Source organism: Trichechus manatus, unplaced genomic scaffold (genome assembly GCF_000243295.1).
Source record: "Trichechus manatus latirostris isolate Lorelei unplaced genomic scaffold, TriManLat1.0 scaffold00002, whole genome shotgun sequence".
In the NCBI taxonomy this organism is placed as follows: Eukaryota; Metazoa; Chordata; class Mammalia; order Sirenia; family Trichechidae; genus Trichechus; species Trichechus manatus.
This window is the reverse complement of record NW_004443938.1, coordinates 44,158,273-44,179,794: the sequence shown is the minus strand read 5'-3', so window position 1 is coordinate 44,179,794 and position 21,522 is coordinate 44,158,273. Positions and strand designations below refer to the sequence as shown.

At 36.4% G+C, this 21,522-nt stretch overlaps 2 protein-coding genes across 5 annotated transcripts in view; one reads left to right on the top strand and one right to left on the bottom strand.

The window, feature by feature from the left end:
• L3MBTL3 (L3MBTL histone methyl-lysine binding protein 3) overlaps nucleotides 1-4,700 on the top strand; it is a 123,392-nt gene extending 118,692 nt beyond the window's left edge. For all 4 annotated transcript variants that reach the window (XM_023730215.1, XM_023730223.1, XM_023730205.1 and 1 more), the window contains one exon: nucleotides 435-4,700. In XM_023730215.1, coding sequence (XP_023585983.1) covers nucleotides 435-578 — 144 coding nt within the window. In that variant the 3' untranslated portion in view covers nucleotides 579-4,700. The remainder of the gene's footprint in view (nucleotides 1-434) is intronic.
• A 15-nt stretch (nucleotides 4,701-4,715) lies between these two features.
• SAMD3 (sterile alpha motif domain containing 3) overlaps nucleotides 4,716-21,522 on the bottom strand; it is a 60,087-nt gene continuing 43,280 nt past the window's right edge. The window contains exons 8-11 of the mRNA XM_023727909.1: nucleotides 12,927-13,127; nucleotides 6,003-6,174; nucleotides 5,228-5,310; nucleotides 4,716-5,000 (exon numbers count right to left, since the gene is read on the bottom strand). Of these exons, the coding sequence (XP_023583677.1) occupies nucleotides 4,716-5,000; nucleotides 5,228-5,310; nucleotides 6,003-6,174; nucleotides 12,927-13,127 (741 nt within the window). The remainder of the gene's footprint in view (nucleotides 5,001-5,227; nucleotides 5,311-6,002; nucleotides 6,175-12,926; nucleotides 13,128-21,522) is intronic.

Genomic DNA, 21,522 nt, shown 5'->3' with positions numbered 1-21,522 from the left:
AATTGTTAGCATGTGGCTAGTGTTTGTCTGAATTCTTTTACGTCCACAAATGTTTGTGGACCTATTCTCTAATATATTAACCTACCATAATATGAATGAAATTTGAGGCACCCCAGATTTTTCCATATTGTGCAACCATCTTGACTCAGCACCTGAGTCAGAGTAATCATGGGAAGATACGGGCACTTTTCATTTTCCTGTGGGCAGTTTTCTAATGACTGAGTTTAACTTTGCTCCTAGTTCACACTTGGGTATGCACAGTTGTGCTGTTACAGGTAAGAAAGGTCAGTGTATCAGAAAAGTTCCACAGTGAACCCTGATGTGTGACGTTTTTAGTGTTGCTATGTAGAAGACAGCTGATAATTTAACTTTGAACATTTCCCCTAACACTGCATCACATTAATCCACATTCTTTTGTTTTCTCTTCATTTTAGCAAATTGATGGAGAAGCATTTCTGCTGATGACCCAAACGGACATTGTTAAAATTATGAGCATTAAGCTGGGCCCTGCTCTCAAAATTTTCAATTCTATCCTGATGTTCAAAGCTGCAGAAAAGAACTCTCACAATGAACTTTGAAGACAGTGAATTCTGTATACCATCAGCTTTCCACTTTAAAGCTCATGTTTTATTCAAAGCACAAGGATGGTTGTAACTCTTAAGTGAGAAATCTCCAAAACACAAAACAGCAAGGCTATCGGATTATTTATATTTCTCAAGAGACAATATATGAATTTTTCTGAAAATGCTTGAGCTTTTAAGCAAGTACTGTCTAACAACAGTCATCTTTTTGGTTCTGTTCACTGAGCTAAATTAATCTTTGTAAATCTTTTTGAGGCTAGGAGGTGGGGGGAAAGGGGAACCTTCATTAATTATTTATGGATAAAGGGGGGCAGAATAAGAACTTTTGGGATTTTGTAAACATTGTTGAATTCTCTTTCATGTACACTGTTTCCTTTTCAATACTTGCAGGAACCTTTTTATATAATCAAAATTCAACTTAAACCAAATTAGTCAAAACCTGGCTAGGTTTAGCCAGTTGGGACTGTTACCTGTATTGTTAATTTTGTGCCATATTTTGAATTGCAACATTATGCTAAGTATAACTTTGCAAGTCATGATATTGCCTAACTGCTTGTAATAATTTGTTGGAGCTGAATAGTTGTAAAAATTACTTTTCTTTAAATCAATGTTCTTTCTTTTGCACGAATTATGAAATGTTAAGCAAATTACTTTTTCACCAGCATCTTCACTATAATTACCAAAAACGTGTATATAAAAGAATGAAATTGAAAAATAAAATATATAAACGTAAATAAATTAGGTAATGTATTTGAATGGCATCAGTCTCATACATCATGGTGCCCTGTGTCTTTATGAGAGTCAGATGGTATCGAAGGAATATGCAGTTAGATTTGGGAGGGGTGTTTGTAAGAATCTTGAACTATTTATGAGATTATCTTGAGCTTTTCTCTTGTCGTTGATGTAACTGTGGTGCTTTAGAGATGAAGGGCTCAGTCTAGTCTTTACTAGTTCATAAAGAGCTGTCTCAGATCTCATAGTGTCCTCCAAACCCAAAGGCTTTCTTCAGGGTTGGCTAGGAGAGAGTGTAGAGTGTAGATTTTACTGGAAAGGCAAGGTGTGAAGGAGCAACACCAGTAGACAAAGATTCTGAAAGCTCACAGATCAAGGAGGCAATTTCCCAAAGCAGTCATTCAGGTTACCTCCGTGTTGGAAGGATTCCTTTTTCTGTAGAACACTTTGCCTCTATTTATAAGCGTACAGATGCACTTTAAATGAAAACCCCTGATTACCTATAAACTGATAGCTGGTAGTGTTATGTTTTGTTTTTGTTTGCAAGATTGCATTTGCAAGGAAAATGGTAAATTATTTCATCAGCCTTTTGATGTAGTTTCTAATTCCAGGATTGGAAATTTACTCAAGGACTATTTTTAAAAATAGAAAGTTAAGTTTGTAGCATGCTCTCAGAGTTCTGGGGAAGTTCCACCTCTCTCCTTGGTCGATATCAGTTATTCTGATGTAGAACTCCTTCCATATCCCCAAGTTCTGTAGTCGCGTCGGAAGGCTTTTAGCAGTTCTTTGCATTTGCCATAATTCCAGGTAAAACAGGGTCAGTGACATCTACAGTGTCCCATTCATTTCTTTGCATGAATCTGTTTAATAAGTTTTTCCTTTTTTACGTTTTGTTCAGAATTTGTACATTCAAGTTGTACTTGTTCTGTCTGATATGAATGAAATAAAATCTTAATTGGAGATGCCTTTTTCACATCTGTATGATTTTTAAGAAAGCTTGCCACATAGGAGAGGGAGAACAAGAGCAGGAATGACACGAAGCATATGGGTACTAGATGGCTGTGTCATTCATCAGTAGGATTCAGAATCATTTGTCAGACTATGTCCCAGATAATATGAAGAATGACCAAAAAAAATAGAAACTATTTTTAGGTCAAGTAGGATTCATACCCATTGGGGATTTTTCCTTTGTAGTATAAAGTATATATTATAATGAAAGACATTTTTAAAAACTGAAAATACCCTTTCATTCTAAGTTCCAGGTTGCTATGTGTTAGAGGCAAGGCATTAAGCACCCTCAGGTGGCACAGGAGTTAGTGTACCTCAGGAAGGGGGAGTGCTTTTGCCACTCCAACCCTGAGTCTTAAGTTTTAATAAGAGGGAATAAAAGCCATGATGGCAGAGACGTAGGTCACTGAAGTGAGAGAAGCAATCTTGAGGTAAGACAAAGAGAAGGGATGGGGGATGTGGAACACGATAGCCCCTATCCCATCTAAAGGCATTGAAAAAATTACAAACATTGTGCAAGCCAAATGAGACCAGTCTGCAGGTTGAAATGTCTGTAGGCTGCCATTCTGCAATTTCTAGATTCTATGAACTCAACCTCCAAAGAAAATAAGGGTTGTTTAGTCAAGCAATGTTGAATTTTACCAAGTGGCAGGGCTATGGTGGGTGCTGAGGATAGATAAACTGTTGAAGGAGACAATAAAGTCTATATGGATCTGCCCTCATGGTTAGCTCATGTCCTTTGTCATACCTGAAGCGAAACTTCACTGCAGTTTTTCTGCAACTATCCCTCCATCACTATGCCCCAGAGAGGCACTTTTATTCAACTTCAGCCATGGAGATTGAACACTTTGTAAGGAAAGTAATCTTGAAGAACATGGCAAATTCATCTCCTCAAAAAGGACTAAGATTGTAAAATTTAAAAAGTGGGGGAGGTAATTTGAGAAAAAAGTGCAGTCCAGAAAAGAAAGAAAGAGCGTGGGATAAGGACTAGTCTATGTGAAAGTGATAATGTGCCAAGTAATTTACTTGTCCATTCTGCTGTAAGTAGTTGACTAATCACTGTTCAGATGGGCAGCTGATCTTTCATTTCCTTTTATCTCCCCAACTTAAGCATTTTAATGACTGAGCAGTCCTTACAGAGACAACAGTTATTATCCAGCAGACTAGTTATCTCAGTAATACAGTAATTTGTACTATCCAAAGATACGTTATAAAAATATTTCTTTAAATATTCCCATGAATACCTTTCTTCTTAAACATTTTTTAAAGTGATGAAATAAAATAACCCAAGAAATGCTCATTGCAATGTGATGCAGATAATAACACACTTAAATCTCTCTTCAGTCCCCAGACCTGTACTAGCTTTCAAAACTGAGAAGTAGCATTTATGTTTTGATGATGGCATCAAGGACACCTTAAAAATCTATTTTTTCCTTGTGAAATACTTGGAAAAGAGTGACAGTGCACTGAGTCTTGTTAGACCCAAAAAGTACTTGTGCAGTCATCGTTAGGAACAAAGCAAATAAAATTAGAACGTGGGATTCTGGGCAGTAACCATTTGGGCAGACGGGATGGGATACCAGGACTGGGACTCCTGAGAGAGACGAAATAGCAGGTCTAGGAAGGGGCCTAACCCGAAAACTTGAAGCTGGTACCCAAATGGTTCTGGAAGTATTTGAGACCAAAACATGTCTGCCTGCTCAAGCAGGAATGGCACACAAGCAGACATAAGCCCTGAAAGTCAAGACGGGAAACCAGAAACCATGTGGGGAAACAAGTACCAGGCAATCGCTGAATTTCAGAGAAGGGAAGCAGCAGAAGATCACACAGCCACAGATGATAAGAAAACGTGCCAGCAAGATCGGCTAGCAATAAAGAGACATCAAGAATGAAGCAGCCCTTGTTCTCAATAAGTGTGATTGAATATAAAACACCTGGGGCCAAGCAGGTCCTACGGAGGAAAGGAGAACTGGAGTATGCACCCGTTCTTAAAATCTTCAAAACATTTCCAAGCAATGTTTAAACCAAAGAGGCAGCCCACAGGCCCCAAGTTTGCTGCTCCTGGGCATTAAATCTCTTCAGTCGTATCCTAATCCAAAGGATTCAAGTAAATCTGAAATGTCATGTCTTTTAAAAACTAACACACCCTTGAAAGTAAAACTGACCATGGAATTCTTGGAACTCAATAAATGATTCTGTAATTGAGCAGTATTTTATTACAGAATTTCACGAAGAACTTAATATCTAAATGTAATGATCAAAGGCATTAGAATTCCTTAACATCTTTGATTCAAGGTGATTTTCTAATCTACATCTACCACCCTAAATCAAAGCAAATTTTTATAAAGTTAAGCGGTCCCAGAGATAATTCTGATATAACATTTTTGCATGCTATTAAATTACTGGGTGTTGAAATCCTCCTTTCTTTTCCTTTTCTGTTATAGAGGGAAAATAGGGATGATGCATATCAAAAATCAGTGTCTTCAGGAATTTGAGGGTTTGGCAGAGTCTTTGTGGACACTTAATCCCAAATACATGAAAGGCAGCGATGAGCGCAGCCAAGGCCGTGACACAGTCATCCACCTTTGTGAGCCTCTCTTTTTCTAAATACAAAGAAAATTCACAGTCACTGATGTTGAAAGGGTTTTTAACTTCTAACACGGGCGTTGACACCTGCACCTGAAATAAAAGATAATGGAGTCACTATCTGATAATACGCAAAATAGCTAAATAATAAAACATACCTGAACTTAACCATGATATTACAATAAATGAGCTGGTTGCAATTTAGCTTATTTGAAAATACGACAAAACATACTTCAAAACAGACCACCATCCTACTTTTAAATAAATGATTCTATTAAAACGGGAAATATCAAACCAATATTCATTTGCAGATTGCATACCTTCTCATTCACAACAACAAAAAGGCTGGGATCATCCCCAAAAACATCTGGTAGGAGTAAACATGTGGCCGTCATCTTCATATCTGTCAAAGCAAACACATTTACAGTCCTAAGTAAAAATAAGCTTTCACCAAGTATAAACAAAACGAGTATTAAAATAACTTTTTTCTTTTTTTTTTAAATAATTGTCACCTACTACAGAGAACAAGGAGCCCTGGTGGCACAATGGTTAAGGGCTCAGCTGCTAACCGAAAGGTTGGCAGTTCCTCCACGGGAGAAAGACCTGGCAATCTGCTCCCATAAAGATTACAGCCTAGGAAACCCTATGGGGCAGTTCTCCTTTGTCACATCAGTCAAAAATCGACTAAATGGCACCCAATAACAACAGAGAACAAATGAGCCTTCTTAGATCAGTGTTTCCCATTTGTATTTAACCAACATCCCCTTCTAGTAAACATTAAAAATCTCATGTTCTGCCCTCAGAATTACTGACAGGAGAAGAGAGTTCTATACTCTCTGTCCTATCAGGATGGTTTTGCTCTGCCTTACTTTATGATTTGTATTATAAAATTAACAGGTTACCAGTTCCCTAAATATAATTTTACAGTATTGAGTGTGCTTTTTAAATCTATACCTACATCCCTTATTTGAGAAATTCTTCTTTCCCACCAGCTGTTTCACTGAATTACACTTATTACCAAACAGGAGCATGACCAATTATCCTGAATTATACAGATGGCTGAGACCAGGTCACCCCTGTAGCAGGTTTACTAACGTTTCAACATGTCTTCATCTGTGTACTGTTTCATTTTTTCTTGCAAGGCAATATTGATTGGATTATCTGCCACTATAAAAGAAGTCAGTATATTTTCTGAATAGGATTCCAAAATATGCCTTGTTTTCTTATAAATATCTGTTCTTGTAAGAAGTTGGAATTCTCTGAACATCTGTTAAAAGAAGAAAAATATATACATCAAATCACAAGTAAACAAGCTAATATAAGAATGTAAGGAAGTAAATAATTATAGGATTTTAAGCTTTGAATGGTAGTTTAAAGCATATACTAGACATTTTTTAGTAGCTTTGGTAGAGAAGTAAAGATTTAGGATGGGGGAGGAGGAAAGAATGAAAGCCCGAAGTGAACGGGAAAAAGACAATAGACATGGAAATATTCTAAGCCCATAGAATTAAAACTTTATAGACTCAACTAAATGAGGAGTCCAAAGTATATATGCATAGCATGGCTGTTTGAGTAACCCAACTAAGATTCTAGGACATTACAGTTCTTTAGACAATGTTTTGGCAGTTTCCAATTAAAGGCAAAAGAAAAAAACTATTAGGTTTTATGAAGCATATCTTGAAAAATACTTAACTATTATCCAAAGGGAGAGAGGAGAGCTTTTGAAAACGTCAGATCCAAAGGAAATAAATGGTGAAAAACAATATAGGTATAGGAGATTTGACTACAAGGCCAAAGCAAAACCAGATTACCTTTATGGAAGTTTCTTTACTCAAAACTACCTTTTCCTACCATTGCCTAAATTCTTCCCCTCAGAGAATTCTACCACCATGGCTCCCCTCTCACTTTTTTTGACAGGGTCACATAAGACTGTACCCACACTGGTATGAATTAACTCAGTTATTGTTTTCCTCCTAAAACTATCTGTAAAGAACAGTCACATACTACCCACTAAGCCTCATCATTCCTTGAGTATCTTGGTAGATCATAAATTGCCCAAATATTAGGTCCAAAAGTTATTGGAAAGCTGGAATGCACATTGTCATAAAATCATAGTGGCTCTGTTATCAGGCAACACTCAGTGAACCACTAATCTAGATTAATACTCTCAGAAAGGGGTTCTCTCAGCTGGGAATCATGAAGTGAAGCAGGAAGAAAGTGAATATCCTCCACCTTCCTAAATGCATAGCCTATGAATTTTCTGAATTTTATTTTGAAATAACATCAAGCTTACATTAAAGTTGCTGAAATAATAAACGGAGATCACAAGGCCCTTCACACAGCTTCCCCCAATGCTAACATTTCCGATCCATTTTGAAATAAACCACAGACATGATGCCCCATTACTCCTTAATCCTTCACAGTGTACTTTCTAAGTATAAGGACACACTCCTACATAACCACAGTATAACCATCAAAATCAGGAAAATCTAATCCACTGATTCCATTCAGATTTGCCAGTTGTTCCAATAATATCCTTTATAGGCTGACAATCTAATCCAGGATTACATGTGAGATTTAGATAACATGTCTTAGTCTCCTTGAGTCTGAAACAGTTCCTCAGGTTTTTCTTGTATTCTTTGACAGTTTTGAAGAATAAAGGTCAGTTACTTTGTAGAATGTCCCTTGATCTGGGTTTGCGTGATGTTTCTTCATGATTTAGGCATTTTGGCAAGAATACCATAGAATTGGTGCTAATATTTCTCACTGCATCACAAGGCAGGAGATGGTAATTTGGCTCATTATTTAGTTAAGACAGCATCTTCCCAGGTTTTTCCACTGTAAAGTTAATTAGCATACATAGACTTATTAATAAATATGTAGGTAGTATGTTGTAAGAGATACTTTGAGTCTATGTAAATGTTGTTCCTCATCAAAAGTTCATGCACCAGATTCTTGCCTGATTGTTGCCTGAATTGAGGATTACTATGATAGTTGCCAAATGGTGATTTTTTTAATTCCATCGTTCTTTTTAAATGTATTAGTTGGCTTTTGATTTTAAGACAGAGCTTCTATTCTCCCACATTTATTTACATATTCTTTTACTTATATCTGCCTAATAGATTGATATTTTACTAAAAAGGTTACTAATCTGATCTTTTATTTATATTAATGCTCAAATTGTCCAGATTTGGCTAGTGGCAGTTGCTTCAAGCTGACTTAAATGTCCTCTTGGCATATCTCATCAGTCTTTGAGCACTTCTTTAATTTCTGGTGCTGCACAATATTTCAGGTTCATCTTATATTTTTTCTGCCCCAGCCCTGGAGTGAGCTATTTCTCCAAGACCCCTGGTTCCTTTTAGTGGACAACGGTATTTAGAAACTAAGATTTCAGCCATAGGTGTGCTCATTGCTATAGAAGTATTATTGGTCTGGGCTTTCTCACAGAACACACACACACAGACATGCAAGCATCTATATCTATTTGTATATCTATATATAAATATTATAAACCATGAGTTCACATTGAATCTTCAATTTGAATCCAGCACCACTGAACTTACGTCTAGTTTTCCCCCGTCCATGTTTCTAACTCTCTTCAACAGTGAGAAACCCAGCTCCTATGATCCTCAATGTAATTTCCTTATTTGCTCAAACCTCCTCCATGCTCCATGTAGCCAAACTCCCAGCCATGAAAGATCAGCCACAGACAGCTCCCCTTTCTACAATCCTAGCCTAGCATGCCACCCAAAGCTGGACCTTGGACACACCTCTCCCCCAGCTGGGACATGCCAGCTACCCACCTCCTACCCACCTCCTACCCCAGTCCCTTACTGGGTGCACTAGCCATGAGCTTGGCCCCAATAAATGGGAAGAGAAGGAAGGAGTGAAAGCCAATGAGAAAGCTCAGCCCCAGGCACGTTGTCTCTTCCTCCCTTGTTTATTGTTTTATTGTCATATATTTTATTTCTACACAATTTATAAACTCCCTAAATATTACATATTTTTTATATTTTTGCTTTCAACAGTTATCTTTTAAAGAAATTAAGAGATGAAAATACAAGATAATGTTTTGTAATTACCCACATATTTACCATTGCTGGACTTCATTACTTCCAGTAGATCTCTGCTCTATCTGCTATCATTTCCCTTGAACCTGAAGAACTTCCTTTAGCATTCTTTGTCGTGTAGATTTGCTGGTGACAAATTATCCCTCACATTTGTTACTGGAAATTTCTTTATCTCACTCTCATTTTAAAGGGATAATTACTGGATATAAAATTCTGGGTTGACACTTCTTTTCTTTCAGTGATTTAAAAAGGTGGTTTCATTTTCTTCTGGTCCCTGCTGTTTGTGATAAGAAGTCCTATTGTTATTCCCCTGTATATAAAATTTCTTTTTTTCCCTCTGGCTTTTTGTCTAGATAGTCTACCTTCAGTTTTCAGCAGATTGACTATATTATGCCTAGATGTGCTTTTCTTTATATTTATTCTATTTATTCTGAGCTTTTCTGATACACAGTTTGGCATTTTCAACCAAATATCAGAAATTTTCAGCCATTATATTTTCAGGTTTTTTTTTTCCTGTCCATTCTTTCTGTCTCTTCTTCTCTCCTCTCTTTTTCATTTCCTTTCCTCTCCTCGTCTTCTGAGACTCCAATTACGTATCCATTAGATGGCTTGATATTATCCCACCGGTGACTTATCTTAATCTTTTTTCTTTTTGTTACTCAGACAATCATATTGGACAATTTCTATCGATCGGTCTTCAAATTCACTGGCTCTTTCTTCTACATTTTCCAATCTGCTGTTATGCTTACCCAGTGATGCTTTCATTTCTGAAAAATGTTCTTTTCAGTTATGAATTTCCATTTGGTTCTTTTTTTATATTTTCCATTTACAGCTGAGATTCCTCATGGTGACTATGCATTGTATGGAGTCTGGATTAAATGGTGTTCCTTTGAAATTTTCTTAATTTTTTGTTCTGGCAGACAGTTAAATTACTGGTAGATCCTTCTGGTCTTGTCAGACTTGGTTTTATCATTTGTTAGAGGCAAGTCTATTTCAGTTTTGTCCTTATTTCTAGGTTATGGCCCATACTTTAGTCGAGGGCATGGTTCCCACTCAGAAGGTGTGGACTTTTTGGAGTCTCAGATGGATTCCTGAGGTGCTCAGTAAGGTCTCTCCACTCTGGCTTGGCCAGAGCTCTTTCTTTCACTGATGTATGACTTCTAATATCAGCAGCCTCTCCCTTTCAGGCATTGTGGAGTCTCACACTGTATATGCACGCTCTACACAGTTCAGTTCTCAGCCAAGGACCCATGGGGACTTCTATGCAGACTTCTGCTCCCCCTTTTCTCTAGTACCTGCCCTGCATATACCAGCTGCTTCATCATCCCCAAGTTCCAATCCCTGCCTGCTCAGCTCAGTGAGACTGCCATATTCTGCTTGATGTCTACCTTTCTGTGGCACAATCTAGAAAGCAACTCTGAGGCAGAAGGCTAGGGCAATCATGAAACTCACTTATGTGTTTCCCTTTTTTCAAGGATCCTATTGCCCAATGCCTAAAAGCAGTTGATATATATATATATATATATATATATATACATATGTGTATATACATATATTCAGTTTTATCATTTTAATTGTGGGAAGGCAAGCCCAGTACTAGCTATTAAATGATGGCCAAAAGCAGAACTTGGATTCTTTTGTTTTCTCTTAAGACTTCATTAGCTAATGATTCATATGTACTTCACTTAAATTTTAAGAGATGATTGTTGAAATAGTTTCTCAGTAAGGTGAAAATTATAGTGCCTCAAAGGATTTATTGGGAAATTTTTGAAATTGTTTACATTTGTGTTGGGCATTTTCCTCCTCCTCTCTCCTCACCTCATGCTTGCCTTGTGGCATATCCAGTAGATCCCAGTGACAAATTCCTAGTGGGTAACATTTAAAATAGTCTAATGAAGTGATTTTTTGCATTTTAATTTTTTTAATTTCCTGCTGAAGCAAAGTTTTTTAGGGGGAGGCAGCTAACTGAGGGCCAGAGATAATGAAGATCATTGTCAACACTAGGACCACTTTCTTACACCTGCTGCTTCTCCTCCTCCACACCTGTATCCGCAAGCTTCCTAAAATCTCCAAGTGTTTTCACAATGGTTTCAACAATTGGTGAGGTGGTTTGGAGCAGAAGTAGCTGTTCTACCATAGGGATTGTTTGTTAACTGGGTATTTTTAACTAAGGTCAAGATTACTTTTTATTTTAGGAAGCACAACAAGAATTAAAAATCCCAGCTACACAGGGCTGAGTTAGGTAGGCACCTCCTGGAGAAAAATAAATTGTTTAAAGCAATGAAGATACAACTCTATTCAATAAGCGCAGTCATTACAAAAAACATACTGTAGTCCATATTTTGGATATAAAGGGTGAAATATCTGAAGGAGCAAAGGAGAAAGACACACAGATGTCACAGAGAGACTTAGACGAAGGATGAAGATACAGACGATACAGCCTTAGGTCTGAAATCTCCATTGTACTCCTAACTCAAGTCATAATGGACCTCAGACTTACTATGGTCGCTATGAGTCAGAATCAACTCAATAGCAATGTTGATTTTGTTTTTGGCACTGTTCTTAGAAACAGTTCATCCGTTTTAATCTTTAAACTTTTGTGGGCTGCACTCCAATGCAGACCCCTAAGGCTGAAAGATCAGTGACCAGAAGAACAGCCTTATCAACCATTTACTAATGCATTCAGCATTCAACAAATCAATAATAAATTTCTGCTTCACAGAAAGTAAGTACTGTGCTAGGCACTTTAGAACTACTGAGATATTTAAAACATGCTCCCTACGTTTAAAGAGTTTACAGGCTATCGATTCAACAAGTTTTTGCTTTAAAGTTACATTTTGTAGCTGTGTCAATCTGGCATACTTTTCTAATAATAGCCAGAAGCTACTGGCTATAACCATTCCTAGCAACAGACAAAAGGAGCCCTGGCGGTGCAATGGTTAAAGCCCTCAGCTTTAACCAGGATTGAAAGTTCAAACCCACCAGTGGCTCTGTGGGAGTAAAGACTTGGCAATCTGCTCCTGTAAAGATTACAGCCTTGGAAACCCTACAGGGCAGTTCTACTTTGTCCTATAGGGTCTCTATGAGTCAGAATTGACTCGACAGCACACAAAAACAACAACAGCAACAGACAAAACCCAAAGATTAAAAGAAAAGAAGCAATAACTAAGGAAGACTTGCTGAAAGGATTTTAAAAAAGCACTGAGAACATTCCTGCCACACTGTAAGCTACTGACATTATTATTAAAATAAAACATAATGTAAATTCTTATTTCAGATTTTTATGAAGAAAAAAATATGTATATATTTTTAATATATAATAATATATATTATTGGGCAACTGGTTATATATTATATACATTATTATATATAATAATATATATACTTTTTCAACTGCACCCACATAATTCCTCAGTGAAACCTATCTTCAGGTAAAACTTTCATGAATCATATATGAGAGCTAAAATTACACTAAAATTGTGATAAGACCCTTTGATGGCCACTTGAAGTAAACTAAATGGAATGGTATTTAATTTAACCATTTAACTTTGTATATTTTTACGACCAGTGTTATGAAATGATTTAGTATCATAAAGGAAATAGATTTTAAGTAATGTTGCATATTAACAGTTCCATAAACTATATGATTGTCTAAATGCATGCAAAGGGAAAATGTTTCACCCTTAGTAGTGGTCCCCAAACCACAACATGCCCAGTGACAGGGACTCTTTAATTCTGAAGGCAGCCATTCCATCTTCAGTGCCTGTTAGCAGAATGATATGCTTCCTGAAATTACTGAGCAGTCCTACTTGTAGCCCTTTGGACTCACACACCCTGCTGAGATTCACCTCCACTGTCTTGCCACATAGTCCTGTTACCACTCTAAGAGGAAAGAGGGAAAAAGTCAATTTGGACAGTATAACAAAGTATTGTATGTGAATAATGATACCTGATGAGGGCACTTTAAGAAGGGAAACATTTTAAGAAGGTCCTTCAGAGGTATTCTGCTGTCAATCAACTTTCTTCTTAATTCCAAAGTTTGGCTCATCCTGTTGTCAATTTCTCTCCAGTTCTTTTCTGTTTTTACATATTCTTGCTGGAACCAGTTCATATGTTCATTTACCTCAGAATCGAAACAAACAGCTTCATCCTGCAAAATATTTTCAAAGTATCAGTATGTTCCAAGTTTCAAATGACAGTTTGACCCTTCATGAAAACTTGAATTACAGGCTGTTATTACACACTCCCTGAGTCAGGCAAATGGTTAATGCACTCGGCTGCTAACTGAAAGATTGGAAGAAAGGCCTGGCAATCTAGTTCTGAAAAATCAGCCTTTGAAAACATTATGAGCACAATTCTACTCTGACATACCTGGGGTCGCCATGAGTTGAGGTCAACTGAATGACAACTGGCCTGGTCTGGTTTGGTCATTGCGCACTCCTAAGAATGCACTCATAAGGCCAGCATCACTAGGCCTTGAACGTGGTTGAAAAATGGACAGTCTTTAGCACTACAAACAAACTAGTAGTTCATCACTAACAATGAAATTATAATCTGTTCTCTTGACAGATCTAAAAGAGTTACTTAATTTTTTACACACTTTTTATATGGAAACATAGATAACCCAGAAGGTTCAAATTTAACAGGAATGTTGTTTAATCTATGTGTTTAAATTTTAGAAGACAAAATGTTAAAGATAAAAAGTCTTTTGATTAAAGTTTTGTTTTTGTTATTATTTTTTTCTTCAGAAAGTACCACTGCACATTCAAAAGCTAATGCAGATTTGAATTTTTACAGCTGTTTTAATGCCTTTTTATATCTGCAGTACTATGCCATATAATCTAAATTCAAATTCAAATAATAACAATGGGTCTTTTATGATGCTAAATCTTCAAATTCACCATACAGTTGGGTGTATTGGGTGCTGTGGGGTAGCTAAAAAATACCCCGATAGTCTAGTTAAAAATCTAAGATACTCAGCTTTGAAGAGGCAAGAAAAATATCTTCCTAGAAAAATCAGTTGAGAGGACACTCAGCTGAACTGTACTTGAAGTAAAAGAGTTAGCAAACTGTCTAGCTGACCAGAACGTACAAAGATGTTCCCTGTAAAAGATGAAGAAGAAGAGAAAGAGCCTAAAATGCTCCCACATCAAGGCTTTTACAAGCACATTAGCGAAGCTTCAGATTGACCCACTTTCCACAAACATAGGATGACTAGCAAGACATGGACTAAGTGACAATTTCTTAGAAAAATATAATTTATCAAAATTGACTAAAAAGTAATTTCTAAAAATTTTGCATAAATTTAATTAGAAGATGAAAGTCTTTCCACAAAAAAAAAAAAAGGCTGAGATGTAGAGTTGAGAAACAAATTCTATTAAATTTTCAAAACAGAGAGCATTCCAAATTTATGTTATTTTTTCCACAGAATTGAAGAAAAGAAATACTGTTCAACCCATATCATGAAGCCTCTATAACACTGATCCTCAAACCTGAAAAAACAGTATAAAAGAGAAAAATTACAGATCACTCTCACTCATGAACAAAAATGCAATTATTAGGAACAAGGAACAATTAACTTGATTTATCCCAGAAATGGAATGGTGGTTTGACATTAGTAAGAAAACTTTAGTAAACTAAAAGGAAATACGATTAATTTACCCACTACATTTCACATGCTTTCGTACTGAAATCTGAGTTATGGGCAACTACTATAGAAAGATTTGGAGCAGAGAAGTAGAGGATTTTGAGAAATGAGGCGTATTAACAGTTCTATAATCTTCCTGGATTAGCTAAGTACATATAAATATTATATACCACATTAATCAATTAAAAGAGAACATATGATCATTTCAAAAGATGCAGAAAAAGCATTTTATAAAATTTGGCATCCCTTTATGATTAAAGAAAAAAAAGCTTTTGTCAAAATAGAGTAAAAATTTTCAAAACCTGTAAGATTACCTACCAAAAACCTAGAGAAAACATCATTTTTAATGGTGGAATTTTAGAAGAATTCCCTTTAAAATTAGAAACAATATAAAGATGCGCTATTATACTCTTATTCGGCCTTGTACTAGAGATCCTAGCCAGAGTAGTAACATAAGAAAAAAAAATAAAAGGTATAAAAATTGGAAAAGTAGAAACAAAACTGTCATTATATATAAAGGATGTGATTGTGTAAGAGAAACCTCAAAATGTTGTATACATAAATTATTAAAATTAAGGAGAATTTCAGAGTACTAACTGCATATAAGACCTGTCTTTGCCACCCAGGCTGCCATAACAAAAATACCACCAGTGGGTGACTTTAAAGAACAGGAATTTATTGTCTCACAGTTTTGAAGGTTAGGAGTCCAAATTCCAGGAGTTGGCAGGACTATGTCCTATCTGCTCTAGAAGAATACCATTTCTTGTCTCTTTCAGCTGGTGGCAGCCCCAGCATTTCTTGGTGTTCCTTGGCTTGCAGACAGATCCTTGCATGGAGTCTTCCCCTGTGTTGTGTGTCTCTCTCCATGCTTGTTTTCCCTTTTTGTAAGACACCACTTAGAAGGAATTAAGTGTAGGACCTACCCTACTCCAATATAACCTCATTAACATAACAAAAGAAAAATCCTTTTTCCAAACAGTGTTCCAATCATAGGTACAGGGGGTAGGACTTCAGTGTATCTTTTTGGGGGACACAATTCAATCCGTAACAAGATCAATATACAAAAATATAATAACAACAAACAGAAAATGTAATTTTTAAGATAATGCAATTTACAATGGTAACAAAAACTACAAGTTATCTAGGAATACAACTAACTAAAGATGTGTAAGATATTACTGGAGAAAATTATAAAATTATTGGAAAATGAGACCTAAATAAATGGATAAGTCTTTTATGTTCAAAGGTAGAAAGATTCAATATCACAAAGAAGCCGGCTGTCTCCAAATGGAGCTATAGATTCAACAATATTTCTATGAAAATTCCAAAGAGTTTGTTTGGTTTTCTTACTGAAAAACTTGACAAGCAAAGGGACAGTGTTGACATGTTGTGGGGTTGTTAACCACTGTCATAGGGCAATATGTGACTCACTATATAATGAGAAACTATTTGTTCTGCAAACTTTCATCTAAGGTACAAAAAAAAAAAAAACAAAAAGAATTACCTATGTGAGATCAAATTGACAACAGCAACTCAAAAGTTTTGACGGGAAGCCTGGGGGCAGTGAGTTGAAGATAATGGTGATGGAATAATTTGGAAAAGGATAGTGAGAATAGCAGCACAACTGGAAGAATGTAATTGATGTCACTAAATTGTACATGTAGAAACTTCTGAAATGGTGTGACTTTGGCTACGTATATTTTCACCAAAAAACAGTCCTCCAAGGTCGAGAAGGGAGAGTGTTGACATGTCTTGGGGTTGTTAACCAATGTTATAAAACGACATGTGTACTGACTGTTTAATGAGAAACTATTTGTTCTATAAACCTTCATCTAAAGTACAATAAAAAAAAAATTAAAAAAAAAAAACCTTGACAAGCTGATTCTAAAATTCACGTGAAAGATTAAATTGCTCGAGAATAACCAAGGCGCTTGTAAAAAATAATAAGGCAGTGATGGGGAGGAGCATCAAAACTTATTTTACAACAGCGTAAATAAGGAAGGTTGGTATTCATGTAAGGATAGATAACTACTGATGAAACACAGCAGAGGTTCTAAATACAAAGCCATGAAAACAAAAGATGGCATCACAAATTTCTGCTGGAGAGGAGGACTGTTTTATAAAAGATGCAGAAAATTGTTTATCCATATGGAAGAAGACAATGGATCCACACCGCAAACCTTATGCAAAAATAAATTCTGGATGGTTTAAGGACTTAAGTATTGAAGGAAAAACTTTAAATTTTTTAGAAGAAAACATAAGAGTATTTCTTATAACTTCAAGGTAGGGAAAGATTTCTTAAAAGCACTAATCCTAAATGAAACGACTGATAAATCTAACTCTATTAAAATTAGGATCTCCTCTTCATCAAAAGACACTATAAAGGAATTTAAAAGGCAAGGCACAAATTGGGGGGAGGTATTTACAACATACATAACTGGTAAAGGGGTAAGATATAGAATACATAAAAATTCCTATAAATAAATAAGAAAAAGTGCAACCTCATAGAAAGATAGGCAAGATATTGTCTTAGTTACCTAGTGCTGCCGTAACAGAAATACCACAAGTGGGTGGGTTTAATGAACAGGAATTTATTTTCTCATGCTGAAAGTCCAAACCAGGGTCTCTGCAGTGTCAGTTCCTTCTGTGTCCTCTCTCCTAGTTTCGGGTAACTGCCGAAAATCCTTGGCATTCGTTTGCTTGTAGGTGGTCCTTACCTGGCGTCTCTCTTCCCCCTGTGTGTGTCTATTCTGGTTTTTTTGTTGTTATTGCTGTTATTACTCAGCAGTGATTAGGTTTGGTATCAACCCACACTGGTATGGCCTCATTAACATAATAAAAGAAAGCCTCATATTTCCAAGCAAGGTCATATTTACAAGTCATTTCCTATTTACAGGATTTCAACACATATTTTTGGTGGGCACAATTCAATCCATAACAGACATGAACAGGTGTTTTGCAGAGGAAGATATCTGAGTGGTTTATAATATATGAAAGGATGCTCGATCTCATAAATAATTAAAATGAAAATTAGGACCATATAAAGTACCATTTTATTCCCAATAGATTGGGGAAAAAAAAGAGATGATAAGTGTGGCTTGAAGGAATTTAAATGTTACAACCATTTAGGAAACCAATCTGGCACTGTCTTATGAAAGTGAATATTTGCATACCCCAAGGACCAGCAATTCCACTCCTAAACATATACCCTTGAAAAACGCTTGCACAATTGCACGAAGACACGCTTACAAGAATGATCACAGCAGCAGCATTGTCTATAACAGCAAAAACTAGAGACAAGCTTAATATCCATGAACAGGAGAATAGCCAAATAAACTGTGGTTCCCGGTCCCAGTAGATTATTAAGCCAACATGAAATGAATAAACTACATAATAGAATTTAACAGCCTGGATGAATCCTTGAGACATTATAGTGAACAAAAAATAAAAGGAAGTCATCAAAGACAACATACAATTTTCATATCATTTTCTAAACTTCAAAATCAGGCAAACCAAGCAATACATTCCTTAGGAATGGATGCATATGTGACAAAATCTTACATAAAAAAACGTGTGAATAGTAAACATAAGATTCAAGGTTGTGGTTACTTCTCAAGGGCAGTGGTGTTGGGAAGGCAGTGATAAGAGAATGGAGGAAAACAGGCAGACACGATGGTTTAGGTAGTGTTCCTGTTTGAAAGGTGAATGTTGGGCTCACCATGTTCATTTTGTTTCAGAAATTATATAGATAGATAGATAGATATGTATATTATTTTGTATGTCTCAAATCTATATAATGATATTTTTTAAGAAATAAAAAGAAAAATTCTAGCTTTTAAAAACTAAAATTAAAAAAAAATTTATACATAAACAGCTTTCCTTCTTCTGAAATGTAGTGGAAGTTCTTTAATTGCTGATATTGATATGTATAGACTACTGTATACACGTTAGAGGAGCACTGGTGGCACAGTGGTTAAGCACTTGGCTGCTTACCAAAAGGTCGGTGATTCAAACTTACCAGCCATTGCACAGGAGAAAGACATAACAGTCTCTCCCATAAAGATTTACAGCCTTAGAATCCCTATGGGGCAGTTCTACTCTGTCCTTTAGGGTCACAATGAGTCGGATCAACTCGATAGCAGTGGGTTTTTTTTTTTTTTTTTTCAGTTTTATATACATGATGAGGTCCCTGGGTGGCACAAATGGTTTGCTCTCAGCTAATAACCTAAAGGTTGGTGGTTCGAACCCACCCGGCGGCACCACAGAAAAAAGGCCTGGTGATCTGCCTCTGTAAAATCACAGCCAAGAAAACCCTACGGAGCTCAGTTCTTCTCTGTAACACATGGGGTCACCATGAGTCAGAATCGATTCAACGGCAATGGGTTTCTTTGGTTTTATACTCATGATGTATTGTTTCCTCCAAAACCCCAAACCAATTTGAAATGTCACAGAAAGTAGTTTCCAGGAAGCTTCTAACTGATTATTGGACTAGCATAACGCTGGTGGTTTGTATTCCAGATTGAAGCGAACTTCCTTAGAGAAGGAATATCAGGCTGCATCAGAATTAAAATTTTTTAATGATGCGTATATTGTTGGCACTAAAAAGAATTTAGAGATGGTCTGGTCTATGCTTCTTATTTTACTACGAGACAATTGAGATTCACAAAGAGAAAGGGACTTTCTCACGTGCAGAAAGGTCCTGCCATTGGGGGATAGGGGTAAAGCTAGGTCCCTGTCTTACCGTAACCCTCTGCTTCTCTCAGGAGATGGATGGTCTTGTTTCAGCAGGCTGGTTTCCTTAGCAGTGTATGCGCAGATGAGGGAACTAGTTTAAGAGAGGTCTGAATCTTCCCGGGCAGCAGATGCATAGTGTCTGCCCCAGTACGCAAAGGCAGTAGGCAGAAGTTATCAAAGAGTAACCCAAGAAAGAAGGCACAATGAAAGAAAGAGATCACTTCTGGTCAAGGAATGCTAACAAATGGATACATAGAAGGGAAGAGGAGGAGTCACCTGTGGTATTTGTGACTTCAAAGGAATCAGCATAAACTAACCAGAACATGAACAACTTAAGTGGGATCAAATAACAAACTGGATAAAGAGCTTATGCCACACCTCTTTTATCACGCTGGTGTTGGTCACATAGTCTACACCAACACCACAGTGACCTACAGCTCCTAGAGGGTGGGTGGGATAGCAGAGAGCTCAGCTCTAGTCAGTTTTTAGTCTAATCTGACAACTGGAGCAGAAATAAGGAAAAGGATATTTCTAAGTTAGATTTTAACAAAGAATTGGCACTGCTTTTGAAGTTGTAAGACACAGCATGATTTAAAATATACAGTTACAAATTTCTGTCCCCAGAAACAGATAAAACTCACCTTGACTTTTCCAAAATATAATTTTGTTCTTTGTCCTGCAACATAAGTAAGTTTACAAATAAAGTATCTTGTTATGAAAGTTTAATTTGTACAAGTACTTTATTAAATATCTACTTTAAAGGCACTACGTAAGAGTCCTGTACATAAGATTTGAGGAATATAGCTTCTGAACATCATCAACAAATAGCTGGTCATGCTCCCTACGAACCATGATGCTCCCGGTAGAGTGTCACCTCACTTGCTCTTAATTCCTCTAAGGGTATGTTATCTGAGCTGTCCTGTAGGGTAGCCATTAGCCAGTCGTGGCTCCTGAGCACTTGAAATGTAGCTAGTCCAAATTAAGATGTGCTGTAGTGTAAAATACAAACTGGATTTCAAAGATTTAATAAAAAAAAATATATAGCTAATTAATCACTTTTTATGATGATTACATGCTGAACTGATAATATTTTGGATATATTGGGTTAGATAAAATATATTATTAATGTTAATCCCACCTGCCTCTTTTTACATTTTTTTATTATGCCTACTGAAAATTTTTAAATTACATATGTGGTCCGTATTACATATTTATCGGACAATGCAGCGTTAGATGCTAGGATTTTCTTATGCCAAATTCCAGTCTCTATTTTTGAATTCTATTGTCATTAAATCGACTTTGGAAATGATGTTTTCCCTGTGTAACTTGAACAGTCTGTGAGTTTAGCATACAGGCATTTGTCTCAATCAGAAGTGAAAATTTTCACCCACGCAAGACTGTGCCATGTTTCCAAGTACACAGCTGACTTGTAATGCTTCTCAGTATTAGTAAACGTGCCACCTGCTGATGGCAGTAATTGCATTATACCCAGAATGCAATTAACGTCAACATTTTTTTTTTTTTCAGCTTTTGCTGTCTTGTTCAGTTTTGCACCATGAGAAAAACATCTGCGAGAAAGGCTATAAAAATGTTTAGTATTTACATAATAAATCATTATGTGTCAGTGCACTAGCAAACAAACAGTAAATGCCTTATGAGAAATTCAAAGGCACTTAGTAAATAACTTAGCATTTGGCTATCTAAGCAGTTTTTGCACAACTTTCAATTCCATTTTATTTATAAGCCTAAGAAAGGTAGCATGTAAAACTACTTTGGGGCTTTCAACGCTATATGGTATGTATATGCCCAAGAAGAAGGCAAAGAAAATGACTGAAAAGAGAGGAATGAATTTTAAGAATATTATTAGTAATTTAACATCTGGTGGTTAGTTGATGATTTATTTATTTAGTGAATATTTGGTAAGCTTTGGGTTACATAGAATAGTATGAAAAGAACTCCCAGGCCCTTTGGTTCAGTTGCATGTGGGTAGAAGGATGCAGCTGTGGAACTCTGCTTTCTTCTAATAGTCAATGCAGACATGGGCTGCCTGTCAGTCACAGAGAAAGGTAGTTAACAAATACTTACTGTTGTTGTGTGCTGCTGAGTCGATTCCAACTCATAGCAATCCTACAGGAAAGAGTAGAACTTCCCCATAGTCTCCTAG